The sequence below is a fragment of the Somniosus microcephalus genome, chromosome 22 (assembly GCF_052327205.1).
Source record: "Somniosus microcephalus isolate GS21.2 chromosome 22, FLI_Smic_1.0, whole genome shotgun sequence".
Classification (NCBI taxonomy): domain Eukaryota; kingdom Metazoa; phylum Chordata; class Chondrichthyes; order Squaliformes; family Somniosidae; genus Somniosus; species Somniosus microcephalus.
Window position 1 is genome coordinate 34,713,928 of NC_141008.1, and position 16,792 is coordinate 34,730,719.

General features: G+C 45.2%; 1 protein-coding gene across 1 annotated transcript; it reads right to left on the reverse strand.

Annotated features, from left to right (window-relative positions):
- Positions 1 to 341: 341 nt before the first annotated feature.
- LOC147102166 (uncharacterized) lies at positions 342 to 13,428 on the reverse strand. The gene is made up of 3 exons (XM_085965098.1): positions 13,288 to 13,428; positions 8,487 to 8,538; positions 342 to 484 (listed from the first exon to the last, which is right to left on the reverse strand). The coding sequence occupies exons 1-3, from the start codon at positions 13,426 to 13,428 to the stop codon at positions 342 to 344; spliced, it is 336 nt and encodes a 111-aa protein (XP_085821224.1).
- Positions 13,429 to 16,792: the final 3,364 nt, after the last annotated feature.

The window sequence follows — 16,792 nt, forward strand, 5'->3', positions numbered from 1 at the left end:
GTCCTTGTACCATCAACTAGTGGGAACAGCCTTTCCCCGTCTAGCCTATCCAAACCCGTCATAATCCTGCACACCTCGATCAAATCACCCCTCAACCTCCTTTGCTCTAATGAAAACAAATCCAGCCTCTCCAACCTGTCCTTGTAGCTAAGATCCCCCATCCCTGGGACCATTCTGGTAAATCTCCTCTGCACCCTCTCAAATGCCTTCACATCCTTCCTAAAGTGTGGTGACCAGAACTGGACGCAATACTCCAGTTGTGGCCTAACTGGAGAAGAATAAAAAGACTGAATAATATTCCTTATTCATAGCACTCAAATGAATAGTCAAGCCCACATAACTCATTTGTTTCTAGCAGTGAGTGTTTCCAGAGTTGCAGGAGAGTTTATTCCAGCATTGTTGATCAGTAGGTTGAGTCCAGTTGTGCAGATTCTTGCTTCCACTGCCTCTGCAGCACTCTTGATGCTGGCTGAATTTGAAACATCTTAAAAAGGAACAAAGTAAATAAGATACATTAGCAAATGGACAGACAACAGATCTAAAGAGGTTGTATTGTTGTTGTAGAGGTGTTGGTTAGACCCCACCTGGAGTCCTGGTGCAGTTCTGAGCACCCAATAATAGGAAAGAAGTTATTATCCCTGGGAGGATACAGAAGAGGCAATAGAAGTGATTCTATTCCCTTCGTATAAATTGCTTCTTCACATTGTCTGGATATTGAAAGTGATGAGCCTAGTGTCACACCCTGGCCTCTTTCTAACTCTCCCCGTGGTAATTCAATCCCATTCATTGTACAACAACAACAACTTGTATTTATATAGCACCTTTAACGTAGTAAAACGTCCAAAAGCGCTTCACAGGATTATTATAAGACAAAAAATTTGACACCGAGCCACATAAGGAGAGATTAGGGCAGGTGACCAAAAGCTTGGTCAAAGAGGTAGGTTCTAAGGAGCGTCTTATAGGAGGAAAGAGAGGTAGTGAGGCGGAGAGGTTTAGGCAGGGAATTCCAGAGCTTAGGGCCGAGGCAACAGAAGGCACGGCCAATAATGGTTGAGCAATTATAATCAGGGATGCTCAAGGGGGCTGAATTAGAGGAGCGCAGATATCTCGGGGGGCTGTGGGGCTGAAGGAGATTACAGAGATAAGGAGGGGCAAGGCCATGGAGGGATCTGAAAACAAGGATGAGAATTTTGAAATCGAGGTGCTGCTTAACTGGGAGCCAATGTAGGTCAGCGAGCACAGGGGAGATGGACGAACGAGACTTCGTGCGAGTTAGGACACGGGCAGCTGAGTTTTGGATCACCTCAAGTTTACCTAGAGTAGAATGTGGGAGGCCAACCAGGGGTGCGTTGGAATAGTCAAGTCTAGAGGTAACAAAGGCCTCTGAGGGTTTCAGCAGCGGATGAGCTGAGGCAAGGGCGGAGATAGGCAATGTTATGGAGGTGGAAATAGGTGGTCTTAGTTATGCTGCGGTTATGTGGTCGGAAGCTCATTTCAGGGCCAAATATGACACCAAGGTTGCGAACAGTGTGGTTCAGCCTCAGACAGATGTTAGGGAGAGAACATAAGAACATAAGAGATAGGAGCAGGAGTTGGCCATTCAGCCCTTCGAGCCTACTCCACCATTCAATGAGATCATGGCTGATCTGATCTTGGCCTCAACTCCACTTTCCTGCCTGTTCCCTATAACCATTGACTCCCCTGTAGTTCAAATATCTGTCTATCTCCGCCTTGAATATATTCACTACTCAGCCTCTGCAGCTCTCTGGGGTAGAGAATTCCAAAGATTCACGACCCTCTGAGAGAAGAAATTCCTTCTCATCTCCATTTTAAATGGGCGACCCCTTATTCTGAAACTGTGACCCCTGGTTCTAGATTTCCCCACGAGGGGAAACATCCTCTTAGCATCTACCCTGTCAAGCCCCCTCAGAATCTTATCTGTTTCAATAAGATCACCTCTCATTCTTCTAAACTCCAATGAGTATAGGCCTAACCTGCTCAACCTTTCCTCATAAGACAATCCCTTCATCTCAGGAATTAACCTAGTGAACCTTCTCTGAACTGCCTCCAATGCAAGTATATCCCTCCTTAAATAAGGAGACCAAAACTGTATGCAGTACTCCAGGTGTGGTTTCACCAATGCCCCTGTATAGTTGTAGCAAGACTACCCAACTTTTATACTCCAGCCCCCTTGCAATAAAGACCAACATTCCATTTTCCTTCCTAATTATTTGCTGTACCTGCATGCTAACTTTTTGTGTTTCATGTACGAGGACACCCAGATCCTTCTGTACCGCGGCATTCTGTAGTCTCTCTCCATTTAAATAATATTTTGCTTTTCTATTCTTCCTACCAAAGTGGATAACCTCACATTTTCCCACCTTATACTCCAGCTGCCAAATTTTTGCCCACTCACTTATCCTATCTATATCCCTTTGCAGACTCTTTGTGTCCTCCTCACAACTTGCTTTCCCGATCTTTATTTCGTCAGCAAATTTGGCTACAGTACCCTCGGTTCCTTCATCTAAGTCATTAATATAGATTGTAAATAGTTGAGGCCCCAGCACTAATCCCTGTGGCACCCCACTAGTTACAGTTTGCAACCTGAAAATGACCCATTTATCCCGAATCTCTGTTTTCTGTTAGTTAGCCAATCCTCTATCCATGCCAATATATTACCCCCAACACCATGAGCTCTTATCTTGTGCAGTAACCTTTTAGGTGGCACCTTATCGAATACCTTTTGGAAATCCAAATACACTACATCTACTGGTTCCCCTTGAACAACCCTGCTCATTACATCCTCAAAGAACTCTAATAAATTTGTCAAACACGATTTCCCTTTCATAAAACCATGTTGACTCTGCTTGATTGGATTATGATTTTCTAAATGTCCTGCTACTACTCCCTTAATAATGGATTCCAGCATTTTCCCAATGACAGATGTTCAGCTAACTGGCCTATAGTTTCCTGCTTTCTGTCTCCCTCCTTTCTTGAATAGGGGCGTTACATTTGCGGTTTTCCAATCCGCTGGGACCTTTCCAGAATCTAGGGAATTTTGGAAGATTACAACCAATACACCCACTCTCTGCAGCCACTTCTTTTAAGACCCTAGGATGCAGGCCATCAGGTCCAGGGGACTAGTCAGCCTTTAGTCCCATTAGTTTGCCGAGTACTTTTTCTCTAGTGATAGAGATTGTTTTAAGTTCCTCCCTCTCATTTGCCCCTTGATTAGCTACTATTATTGGGATGCTTTTAGTGTCTTCTACCATGAAGATAGATACAAAATATTTGTTCAAAGTCTCTGCCATTTCCTTGTTTCCCATTATTAATTCCCCAGTCTCATCCTCTAAGGGACCAACATTTACTTCAGCTACTCTCTTCCTTTTTATATACTTGTAGAAGCTCTTACTGTCTGTTTTTATATTTCTTGCTAGTTTACTCTCAATCTATTTTCTCCCTCTTTTTTTAGTCATCCTTCTAAAAATGTCCCAATCTTCTGGCCTACCACTAATCTTTGCAACATTGGATGCCTTTTCTTTCAATTTGATACCATCCTTAACTTCCTTAGTGCAAGGGTTGAGGCTCCTGCAAGGGATGGAGTCAGTGGCGAGGGAACGGAGTTTGTGGCGGGAGCTGAAAACAATTGCTTCGGTCTTCCCAACATTTAATTGGAGAACATTTCTGCTCATCCAGAACTGGATGTCGGACAAGCAGTCTGACAGTTTAGGGGTGGAAGGGGGATATGGGTGGAGAGCGATATGAGGAAGTGGCCAGAAATGGCATTATCAGCAATTGACACAATGGCAGTAGCGAGGCCACGAGAGATGACAAGATCGAGGGGGTGGCCGTGAATATGGGTTGGGGTGTTTACATGGAGAGAGAAATTAAGGGAGGATAGGAGGCTAGTGAACTCAGAGGAGAGAGAGCATGATGAATTGAGATGGAAGTTGAAATCACCGAGGATGAGAAGTCGTTCGGTGCAGAGGCTGAGGGAGGAAAGCAGTGAAGATATTTCGGTAATAACATTTTTATGGTACTTAGGTGGGCGGTAGAGAACGAGAATTTTAAATGAGAGGTGAAATTGGTGGAATAAGGTGAGATGTTCAAAGGAGGAGAAAGTGTCAGAGGAGTAGGGGGACAGACCAAGGCGTGATTTGGTGATGAGAGCCACACCGCCACCACGTTAGTGTGAGCGGGGCAAGTGGTGGAAGGTATTGCCAGGCGGGGAGGCTTTATTTAAGGGTAAGTTGTCATCACCCCTCAACCAAGTTTCCGTCAGAGACATGGTGTCGATGCAATCATCCATGATAAGCTCATGGATGACAGGGGCATTGTTCTCAAGCGAACGGACATTCTGGAGGGAGATGCGGAGAGGGTCGGTGATGGCTGCACCACTGTCAGCGTCCACAAGGTCAGTGCTGGTGGGGGGATGAGTTGGATGGGGAGGAGATTGGCAAGATTTGCCTCCAGTAGACGCGCTGGGCAGGAAGGTCGGCGAGAAAGTAGGATGGGACAGTTAGAGTTACTGCTTGTAAGGAGGCAGCGACAAGTACCTCATTGGGCCCTTTGTAGGATGTCAAGAGAGGCACAGGGGGAAGCTGCAGGCTCATCTAAGAGGGGGTCAAGCCTGGGACGGCGGCAGGAGAGTAGGAAGGTCAAAGAGTAATGAAAGATTGGGGTAGGGATTTGGGAGGGCAGAGTATCCGAGAGAGGAGAGATGAAAGGAGGCATGACGACAAAGAGAGTGGTCAGGGAGGGATAGAGAGAAAGTGGAAGAGTATTGAATGGATCGGGTCCGGAGCAGCAGCCAAAGTGCGCACGTGAATGGACACAGGAGAAAAGCTCAGGTTACACAGGCCTGTTTAAATGTAGTAATTAATGGAATACATATTTCCTGGTAGCAGGGAATAGTTTGGAGACAATAGTGGGGAGACCAGGGTCAAAGTCAGAGGTCCCATGGAAGGACAAAGATGGCATAAGCAGGATGGGGCCAGCACGGAGCATCGACGAACTGCTGCCCAAAGCAGGTGAGTGAAGTCTAGAAGCTATTTGAAGGGTAGAGAGTTCGAGGATGGAGGTTGTTGCCATAGGAATGAGAATCGGTAGCGGTGCAGAGAGATGATGGCGAAATTGACACAAGTTGGAGGTCTCCATAGATCAAAGCGGTGGAGAAAAAGTAAAACTACAAGCCGAGGTCGATGGTCTGTCCAGTTTCATTCTTATTAATGGGGCAGAAATTCCGTTCCCTACGGGTGTGTACTCACCCGTAGGACCAACGGAAATGCCGGTTTTAGGCATGCACTGTGCATGCGCTGGAAACTGGCATTTCCAATCTGTCAAGAAAACTCTTGACAGATCCTCCGGCTGCCCTGGAGCAGGGCCTCTGCGGGGGGAGAGTTCCGTTTTTTGGAGACCCTCCGCCCACAGAAAACACTTACAATTCTTGCACCTGGTAAAAGCAGGCGCAAGGCCTGCTTTTACCAGGATAAGAGTTGAAAAAAGTTTTTTAAAAATTTCCACTGATTTATCATTTAAAAATACGTTAAAGAAAATGAAGTTAATTTTTAGCCCCGTTAAAAACTTTACTTTTTCAAAAAATACAATTTTTGTTTAAAATACTTAATTTATTGTAATTTAAAGCCATTTTAAAAATGTGATTTAAAAAAAAATTATTTAAGTTTTACTATGTTTTGGGGGTGACCTCTATTCATATATTTCCTGTCAAATGTATGAAGGGAGATTCCCTTCTGTGATTGGCACCTGCATGTTAACTTTAAGAACATAAGAACATAAGGAATAGGAGCAGGAATAGGCCACTTGACCCCTTGAGCCTGCTCCGCCATTCAATAAGATCATGACTAATCTTGGCTCAAAGCCACTTCCCAGCCCACTCCCAATAACCCTTCACTCCCTTATCTTGTAAAAATCTGTCTCTCTCCACCTTAAATGTATTTAATGACACCGCCTCCACGGCTCTCTGGGGCAGAGAATTCCACAGATTTATGACCCTCTGAGAGAAGAAATTCCTCCTCATCTCAGTTCTAAAAGAGCGACCCTTTATTCTGAAACTATGCCCCCAAGTTCTAGATTTCCCCACGAGGGGAAACATCCTCTCTGCATCTACCTTGTCGTGCCCTCTCAGTATCTTATATGTTTCAATAAGCTCACCTCTCATTCTTCTAAATTCCAATGAGTATAGGCCCAACCTGCTCAACCTTTCTTCATAAGTCAACCCCCTCATGTCAGGAATCAACCGTGTGAATCGTCTCTGAATTGCCTCCAATGCAAGTATATCCTTCCTTAAATAAGGAGACCAAAACTGTACGCAGTACTCAAGGTGTGGTCTCACCAACGCCCTGTACAGTTGTAGCAGGACTTCCCTGCTTTTATACTCCAACGCCCTTGAAATAAAGGCCAACATTCCATTTGCCTTTTTGATTACTTGCTGTACCTGCATGCTAACTTTTTGTATTTCATGCACAAGGACCCCCACGTCCCTCTGAACTGTAGCATTTTGTAACCTCTCTCCATTTAAATAATAGTTTGCTTTTTTATTTTTCTTGCCAAAGTGGATAACCTCACACTTTCCCACATTATACTCCATCTGCCAAATGTTTGCCCACTCACTTAGCCTGTCTATATCCCTTTGCAGATTCTTTGAGTCCTCTGCACAACTTGCTTTCCCACCCATCTTTGTATCATCTGCAAACTTGGCTACATTACACTCAGCCCCTTCATCCAAGTCATTAATATAGATTGTAAATAGTTGAGGCCCCAGCACCGATCCCTGTGGCACCCCACTAGTTACCGTTTGCCAACCGGAAAATGACCCATTTATCCCGACTCTCTGCTTTCTGTTAGTTAGCCAATTCTCTATCCATGCTAATATATTACCCCCAATTCCGTGAGCTCTTATCTTATGCAGTAACCTTCTACGTGGCACCTTATCGAATGCCTTCTGGAAATCCAACTACACCACATCCACAGGCTCACTTTTGTCCACCCTGTTCGTTACATCCGCAAAGAACTCCAGCAAATTTGTTAAACATGATTTCCCTTTCATAAAACCATGCTGACTTTGCTTGACTGCATTATGATTTTCCACATGCCCTGCTATTGCTTCCTTAATGATGGACTCCAGCATTTTCCCAATGACAGATGTTAGGCTAACTGGTCTATCGTATCCTGCTTTCTGTCTCCTTCCTTTCTTCAATAGGGGTGTTACATTTGTGGTTTTCCAATCCGCTGGGGCCTCTCCAGAGACCAGGGAATTTTGGTATATTGCAACCAATGCATCCACTATTTCTGCAGCCACTTCTTTTAAGACCCTGGGATGCAGGCCATCTGGTCCAGGGGACTTGTCATCTTTTAGTCCCATTTTTTTACCAAGTACTATTTCCTTAGTGATAGTGATTGTCTTTAGTTCCCCCTCCCTGTGACCCCTTGATTATCCATTATTGGGATGTTGTTAGTGTCTTCTACCGTGAAGACAGATACAAAATAATTGTTCAGAGTCTCTGCCATTTCCCTGTTCCCCATTCTCATCCTCTAAGGGACCAACATTTACTTTAGCTACTCTCTTCCTTTTTATATACCTGTAGAAGCTCTTACTATCTATTTTAATATTTCTTGCCAGTTTACTCTCATAATTCATCTTCTCTCTATTATTTTTTTAGTCATCCTTTGCTGGTTTTTAAAAATTTCCCAATCCTCTGGCCTCCCACCAATCTTGGCAACATTGTATGCCTTCATTTTCAATTTGATACCATCCTTTACTTCCTTAGTTAGCCACGGATGGTGCTCCCTTCTCTTAAAATCTTTCTTTCTCACTGGAATATATTTTTGTTGAGGGTTATGAAATAGCTCCTTAAATGTCCGCCACTGCATTTCAACTGTCTTACCCTTTAATTTATTTTTCCAGTACGCTTTAGCCAGTTCTGCCCTGATGCCATTGTAATAGCCTTTGTTTAAGATCAGAACACTGGTTTGAGATACAACTTTCTCACCCTCCAACTGAATTTGAAATTCAACCATACTATGATCACTCTTTCCTAGAAGATCCTTTACTATGAGATCATTTATTAATTCTGTCTCATTACACAGTACCAGATCCAAGATAACCTGCTCCCTGGTTGGTTCCATTACATACTGTTCTAGGAAACCATCCCGAATGCACTCTATGAACTCCTCCTCAAGGCTACCATGGCCAATTTGATTTGTCCAATCAATACTTTCTAATAAGAAACAAACAGCTCGAAAAATTAATAAGAGCCGGGTTGCAGGGCAGCTCTGAAAAAACTGCAACCAAAATTATTGTGTGTTGTGCTAATTGTGAACTCAGCATTAGGATGCAGACTAAACCAAAATTACAATACCGAGATAGTTTTGCTTTTTAACTCTGCTTTAGAATGTCTAACCCGGCCATTGACTTGTTATTGAGATTGATTGTTTACTAAATCAATTCACACAGGGATGTCACTTACCCAGCTCTATCACCTGCACTGCCGAATGTTCAGCTGACAACTTCTGCAGCTCCTATTGGGAACCAAACAAGGCAGCTTGTTAGATCAGATCAGGGCAGCCAACTCCATTTTATACCATAATAACCGACAATTAACCAGAGAGGATGGAGGAAGGGAAGAGGAAGTGATACTAAGCTTTCACACTGGTGTTACAGAGCAGTGGAATTTGGCTCATTCCAGGTTACTCTCGGACACTGAGTAACAGCATACAAGCCAACCAAAAAATCTAGTAAAAGCTGACCTAACACCAAAAACTCAATATTAGCCCTGGCATGTGCAAACAAGCTGTTATATGGGCTTGTACTCATGAAATTCCTTACTTGCACTGCCGAAAACAAAAGCATAGGCACACAAAAGTGAAAAGGAAAATCCAAACGTTGAAGAACCAAAATTGGTGATGCATTTCTAGGAGGTCCAAGGGCATACTCCCCCAGAAAATTCAGAGTTTTTAATGTTAAAAATACTGTACGGTTATGCACTGCAATACTTCACAATTAATTAATGATCTAAAAAAGGGGAAATGAAAAAGCATTTCGACTTTCAACAGATCAATTAATCATTTACCCAAAAGTCAACAATCTCTCTCTTACATTCAACACTCCCCCAGCCATTGCCCCAGATCACAAAGGCTCTCTATCCCCTCCATACCCAGCTTACAAAGACACTGAACCCCGTCCAACTCCTCACCTTTTCAGAGACACACTGTCCTCTCCATCCCTTCCGGTTCCTACTGGCACACTTCACCCTTTCCCTCATCAATTCTACCTGACACTCCTCTTCCCCTACAACCCAATTAAGCTGGTAGTCTTCTTCCAACCCCCCTGTTCAAGTTGGCACACTTCCTTCCATCCCTCGCTCCCCGATTGCCTCCCCAGCCTCCCACCCCACCCCCCATTCTTTTTTTAATTTGTTCATGGGATGTGGGCATCGCTGGCAAGGCCAGCATTTATTGCCCATCCCTAATTGCCTTTGAGAAGGTGGTGGTGGTGAGCTGCCTTCTTGAACCACTGCAGTCCGTAAGGTGAAGGTACTCTCATAGTGCTGTTAGGGAGGGAGTTCCAGGATTTTAACCCAGCGACTATGAAGGAACGGCGATATATTTCCAAGTCAGGGCGGTGTGTGATTTGGAGGGGAACTTGGAGATGATGGTGTTCCCATGCGCCTGCTGCCCTTGTCCTTCTAGGTAGTAGAGGTCGCTGGTTTGGGATATGCTGTCTAAGAAGCATTGGCAAGTTGCTGCAGTGCATCTTGTAGATGATACACACTGCAGCCACAGTGTGCAGTGGTGGAGGGAGTCAATGTTTAAGGTGGTAGAGGGGGTGCCAATCAAGCGGGATGCTTTGTCCTGGATGATGTCGAGCTTCTTGAGTGTTGTTGGAGCTACACTCATCCAGGCAAGTGGAGAGTATTCCATCACACTCCTGACTTATGCCCTGTAAATGGTGGAAAGGCTTTGGGGAATCAGGGGGTTGTAGCCACAGTATTTATGTGGCTGGTCCAGTTAAGTTTCTGGTCAATGGTGACCCCCAGGATGTTGATGTTGGGGGAGTCAGTGATGGTAATACCATTGAATGTCAAGGGGCAGTGGTTAGACGCTCGCTTGTTGGAGATAGTCATTGCCTGGCACTTGTGTGGCGCAAATGTTGCTTGCCACTTATCAGCCCAAGCCTGAATGTCATCCAGGTCTTGCTGCATGCGGGCATGGACTGCTTCATTATCTGAGGAGTTGTGACTAGGACTAAACACTGTGCAGTCATCAGCGAATATCCCCATTTCTGACCTTATGATGGAGGGAAGGTCATTAATGAAGCAGCTGAAGATGGCTGGGCCTAGGACACTGCCCTGAGGGACTCCTGCAGCGATGTCCTGGGGCTGAGATAGTTGGCCTCCAACAACCTCAACCATCTTCCTTTGTGCTAGGTATGACTCCAGCCAGTGGAGAGTGTTTCCATTGATTCCCATTGACTTCAATTTTACGAGGGCTCCTTGATGCCACACTTGGTCAAATGCTGCTTTGATGTCAAGGGCAGTCACTCTCACCTCACCTCTGGAATTCAGCTCTTTTGTCCATGTCGGACCAAGGCTGTGACGAGGTCTGGAGCCGAGTGGGCCTGGCGGAACCCAAACTGAGCATCGGCAAGCAGGTGAGTAAGTGCCGCTTGATAGCACTGTCGATGACACCTTCCATCACTTTGCTGATGATTGAGAGTAGACTGATGGGACGGTAATTGGCCAGATTTGATTTGTCCTGCTTTTTGTGGACAGGACATACCTAGGCAGTTTTCCACAGTGTCGGGTAGATGCCAGTGCTGTCGCTGTACTGGAACAGCTTGGCTAGAGGCGCAGCTAGTTCTGGAGCACAAGTCTTCAGCAGGACAGTCGGGATGTTGTCAGGTCCCATAGCCTTTGCTGTATCCCGTGCGCTCAGCCGTTTCTTGATAGCATGCTGGCATTTTCCTTCTCTACTGGCCCCTCCTCTCAGTGCACTCTCAGCTTAATGGCTTGGATTGACGCCTCTGGTAACTGCAGATAGAATGTCTCTCCTCCATGAGAATTTCTGCCTACAGTCTACAGCCCAGTCAATGGTGCTGAAACTTCCGGATAAGTTATCCCATCCTGCAAGTACAATGCTGCATCACATCCCCTGGACTCTGGACACAGCATTGCATTGCATCCTCCACTGTATCTAGCCTGCGTACATTCCTGAAGCTGTGGTCCCTACTTGTAGAATTTGTTGGAAGATAGTGACCCTGCAGCAGGTAACAGTGAGCAGGTAAGCTTGGCTCTTCTGTGATTGTCACCATAATGAATTGTGCCAAAGGACTGTAGGTTGGAAAAGAGTACACCCTATTCAAGAAATGGGGAAGGGATGAGCCAGGAAATTACAGACCAGTTAGTGTTACTTCAGTAAGCTTCTAGGCCCTGAAATTCTCCTAAAAGTTCCGTTGGTACCCAAAAGGTATCACCCTGGGCACAACTGAACTATACTTAACTCCTTCACATGGACCCCTTCCATTATATGGCAAGAACATGCATAACCCTTGAGGCCTCACTGTCCCAGTGAGAACTAAGAGAGCATCATCTACTAGTAGAAAAATGAAACCGCCTGACAGACAGTAACATGCATTCTTGCATTATTTTTGTCGTGGAAAATAAATTGGCTCACAACACGAGAGAACATCAAGCAACAGGAGGATCCCAGAGATCCAATATGAAGAAGAGGCAATTGAGATCCTAGCCACTCATTCAGCTAATGCTGTAGGGATGGAGATGTGGGATGGCCTGCACTCACAGTTGGTTTGTGCAGACTAAGTGCTCGAGCTTAAGTATCAGAAAAATGATTTATCCATTTGTGAAGTAAATACTCAGAGGAGAGCCTTACATGAGCTGAATTGTAAAGAAAAAATAAGCAGTAGAAAACTGAATACTACTCCTGATTCTTTTCATCTCAACAAAAGCCAGAAGATGGAAAGAGGTTGAGAAGGTGCTGGTGAGGAGAGGCAATGGGGATCAGATTGAGGGTGATGGGAAAGTCATACTCACTTTTCCAGTGCGCAGAACGTCATGAAACCTCTTTCTGCACTGAAGCTAGGTTCTGCGGATCAGTGACAACGAGTTGACCTCCTGGGCCACCCGGATCCACACAGCCTTCGTCTGCTGGGGAGGCTTCTTCCTCCCTGAAGAAGGGAAGAGCACCTCCTTATTAGCTCTTGCTCCCTCCACCAAAGCTTGCAGGGCGACGTCATCAAATCTGGGAGCAGACTTAGGTCTCCCGCTGCTCATTTTGCCTCCAGGTCCCTCTCACAGCAAAGGCCAAAAGGTTGGCAGTCTGCAGAAGAAGCAAGGCTTCTTGCAGACCATAAATGCAGCAGCATTGATGACATCATCGGAGGTGAGTTTCAGACTGAAAAAAACTAATTGGGCCATGGGTTCCCACACGCTGGAACTCAATTGCCCAATTAGGTGAAAATCGCATCATCCTCCCACATTGATTTGGAATCGGGTGGATAACACGAAAAGCGGATGACACGACCCCAGCCCGCCCTAGTGACAAAATCGAGCCCATAGTCTTCATTTGTGGGACCCGGAGGAGAAATCCTGCTCCTTACAAGGCCTTTTCGGTGGTCTGACTGGGTTTTTGCTGTCGGGGCTGCCACTGTGGTCGTCCCACTGACTTCCTGGTTAAGATGGCTTTGAAATTCAATTAACAGATGGGATAATTTGCACACATGTATGAGGCTCCCGCCTGGCTCACCCTTTCCGACAGACATCCTCCTCTCTCTCTGAGAAATATTCTCCTCTCTCTTTCTCTGATAGGTACTCCCTCTATCGATCATCCTTGCTACAGATGTGCCCCTCTCTGAGATATTCCCCTCCCATCTAACAAATGTTCTACTTCTTCTTTCTGAGGGATGTCCCTTCTGTCAGATATTTTCCCATTTCCGTTGTTCCTTTCTCTCATAGATGTTTCCTTTCTGTTCTCTTCTCTCTGACAGTTGCTTCCACCTCTCTTTCTCAGTTTCTTCCATCTCTCTGACAGATGTTCCTTTCTCTCATACACAAATGTTCCTGCTGTCAGGTGTGTTCTCTTTCTCCCACATGTGCTACCCTTTCTGACACACAGATGTTCCCCCCTCTGATAGACACTTTCTCCCCTCTTTCTGACAGATGTTTCCTCGGACAGCTGTTTCATCCAAGGACAGATGGTCCCCTTCTCTGACAGATGTTCCCCCCTCCCACTGACAGATGTTCCCCCTCTTACCTTGGCAGTGCTCGGCTGCCGACACGTTGCAAAGACCCAAGCCGGTGGAGATTCGGGCCTGCTCAGCTGTTTAACGATTTCCAGCCCGATGCCCCTGTTCGCCCCGGTAACTAGAACAGTCTTAGCCTTCAGCCCGGTCATGGTCAGCCTGAACCGCCTGGGGACACCAACCGCAAGAAACCTTCTTCAACTAGGAGATGACAGCCACTCGAACCCAGCTCCACTGCCACCGCACCTTATATCACACTGCACAACACCAGCACCGCCTCCCCTGTATAGAACGCACATGTTCGAGACATTTCAGGCAGAGGTACTTGGCAGTTGTAGGTCTTTCCCACGCAAACTCCAGCGTCAGCTTGAGACACCCTCCCGTGTGAGCTGCAAAGACCAAAGGAACTGGTGCTTGAATCAGCAAAGTATAGGCGAGAGGAATTGGTTTTAAAACTGCACAGTGGCCAGATCTGCCTTGAGTCCCGTTTTCAGTTTTGCTCACTGATACACAGTTAAACTCTGAAGGCGAGGCAGAGAAGGAGGCTCAATTATGCGGAAAGACAGAAGAAACTCAGACCATTCAGCTTCGAGAGTAACAGCTTGGATCTTTTAATAGACTCCTAATTCTAAGATCAGAAGGTTGTAGGTTTAAACATCTCTCCAGAACTTGGGTACATAATCCAGGTTCTTCTACGTAGTGCTGTGGGGGCGCTGTGTTGTCAGGTGCTGTCTTTTTGTGGGGATATTACATTGAAGCCTGCTTGTTCAGATAGATGCAAATGACCCCATGAGACTATTCAAAGAGAACAAGGAATTCTCCCAGTGGCCTGGCCGACATCCTTCCCTCAACAATTAATTGATCATTTATCTCATTTACTGTTCATGGGACCTTGCTGTGTGCAAATTGTCTTTTGCAGATGCTCATGTTTTATCATAACAACAGTGGCTACACTTCAAAAGAAATTAATTGGTTCTGAAGCAGGATGGGATGTCTTGAGGATGTGATCGTTTACTTTATAAATACAAGCTTTTTTTCTTTGAAAGGTGACCAAGAGAAGGGCCTCATAAAGGTATAGGAGATAGCAAACAGGATAGGAAATAATCAAAGAGATGTTAGGATGTTCTTCTTCACAAATAATGGTCAACATATGGTGTGGACTTTCAGAGAAGGTAATGGAGATAAAAGCCCTGGACTCATTTAAGAGTCTGCTGAATGCTGTGATGGGGCCAGGGTGGTGGGTGGTGGGCAGAGGTGGAACGGGACTGTACAGTCTTTCTGGATGAATGAGCTGAGGACTTAATGGTTTTCCTATCTGTATGTTTGAAATTATGCTTGGACTTTGCTGTGTGAAGCATCTGGACTAATTCTAAATGCCCTCCTCATGGCAGATCTTCAACCTGTTAAAAGTAAGGTTTCTAGGAATTCACTGTTGTGTTGGGTAGCAGGAGATAGCTGACATACCCTGGGTATATTCAATGAGCTGCAGACTTCTCTTCATGTTGAGTTTGTTACTTCGGGTGCTTTTGGGTGTTGGTGGTGGTTTTTGAAAGCCTGGTTGTGCAGGGGAGGACATTGTTTTAAGACTCATGGAGGTGGCATCCTCAGGTGGTCATTGCCTGCTATCTTAGAATCATACAGCACAGAAGGATGCCTTTTGGCTCATCATGTCTGTGCCAGCTCTTTGAAAAAGCTATCTAATTAGTCCCATTCCCCTGGTCTTTCCCCATATCCCTGATTTTTTTTTCTTTTCAGGTATATATCCAATTCCCTTTTGAAAGTTACTATTGAATCTGTTTCCAGCACGCTTTCGGGCAATGCATTCCAGATCATAACAATTCATTGTGTAAAAACAATTCTCCTCATCTCCCCTCTGGTCCTTTTGCCAATCACTTTAAATCTGTGTCCTCTTGGTTCTGACCCTCCTGTCAGTGGAAACCGTTTCTCCCGATTTACTCCATCAATGTGCTTCATAATTTTCACCACCTCAATTAAATCTCCCCTTAACCTTCACTGCTCTAAGGAGAACAATCTTCTCTAGTCAGTCCACGTAACTGAAGTCCTGTATCCCAGATGCCATTCTAGTAAATCTCCTCTCCAAGACCTTGACATCCTTCCTAAAGTGTGATGCCCAGAATTGGACACAATAACCCAACTGAGGCCTAACCAGTGATTTATAAAAGTTTAGCATAGCTTCCTTGCTTTTGTACTCCATGCCTCTATTTAAAGAGGCCAGGATCCCTTATGCTTCTTTTAACAGCCTATCAACTTGTCCCACTACCTTCAAAGATTTATGTACCAGTTTTGTTTGAGTGTCAGAGAACCAGTAGTTTACGTGATCAGAAACAGACTTCAAAATGGAACCTGTGCTCAACTTTTGTTGAACACTCCTATCTATGTTTTTATCTTAAACATTTATGTTAGCAATGTACATAGCACACAATGCTAATGCAAAGCACCTGATCTGCCTTGTACACAACGTTCTGCTGTACATGCCTAGCTTGGTATTTGCAAACAATACCCTGTCAAACTTTAAAATATCACCAATTACTCACTATTTATTGTATGAGCATACACTGAACTTTCACGCACTAACTATTTGTTGCATCAATGTGTTGCCTTCTCCATTATCGCATGGTAAAGCTAGAATATATTCTTATTAAAGACAACAACAACTTGTATTTATATAGCACCTTTAACATAGTAAAACATCCCAAGGCACTTCACAGGAGTGTTAAAAGACAACAAATTTGACACCGAGCCACATAAGGAGAAATTAGGGCAGGTGACTAAAAGCTTGGTGAAAGAGGTAGGTTTTAAGGAACGTCTTAAAGGAGGAAAGAGAGGTAGTGAGGCGGAAAGGTTTAGGCAGGGCCTGATCAACAGAAGGCACAGCCACAATGGTTGAGCGATTATAATCAGGTATGCTCAAGAGGGCTGAATTAGAGGAGCGCAGATAGCTCGGTGGGGGGGGGGGGGGTTGTGGAGCTGAAGGAGATTACAGAGATAGGGAGGGGCGAGGCCATGGAGGGATTTGAAAACAAAGATGAGAATTTTGAAATCAAGGCGTTGCTTAACCGGGAGCCAATGTAGGTCAGCGAGCACAGGGGTGATGGGTGAACAAGACTTGGTGCGAGTTAGGACATGGACAGCTAAGTTTTAGATCACCTCAAGTTTACGTAGGGCAGAATGTGGGAGGCCAGCCAGGAGTGCGTTGGAATAGTCAAACCAGTTTAATGTGAAAACCCTTACAAGGACCAGATAACAGGGATGGGGATTTTAAAACCCTACCGACATGCTGAAAAATCGGGTGGGTGGGCAGATATAGCCCCCTAGGTCAGTTATCCACCTTTGAAATTTGGAACAGACCCATCATGCCATGGCATCCTAGCGTGGGAAGGAATGTCCTCCCTGAAAAAGGCAGGTGCATAACACCTCCCAAATCATTTTTCTGGGTTTGTGCTAGGTAGATATCCAAGGGAAGTGCCCAAAGAAAGTGGGCATTAGAGGTTGCTG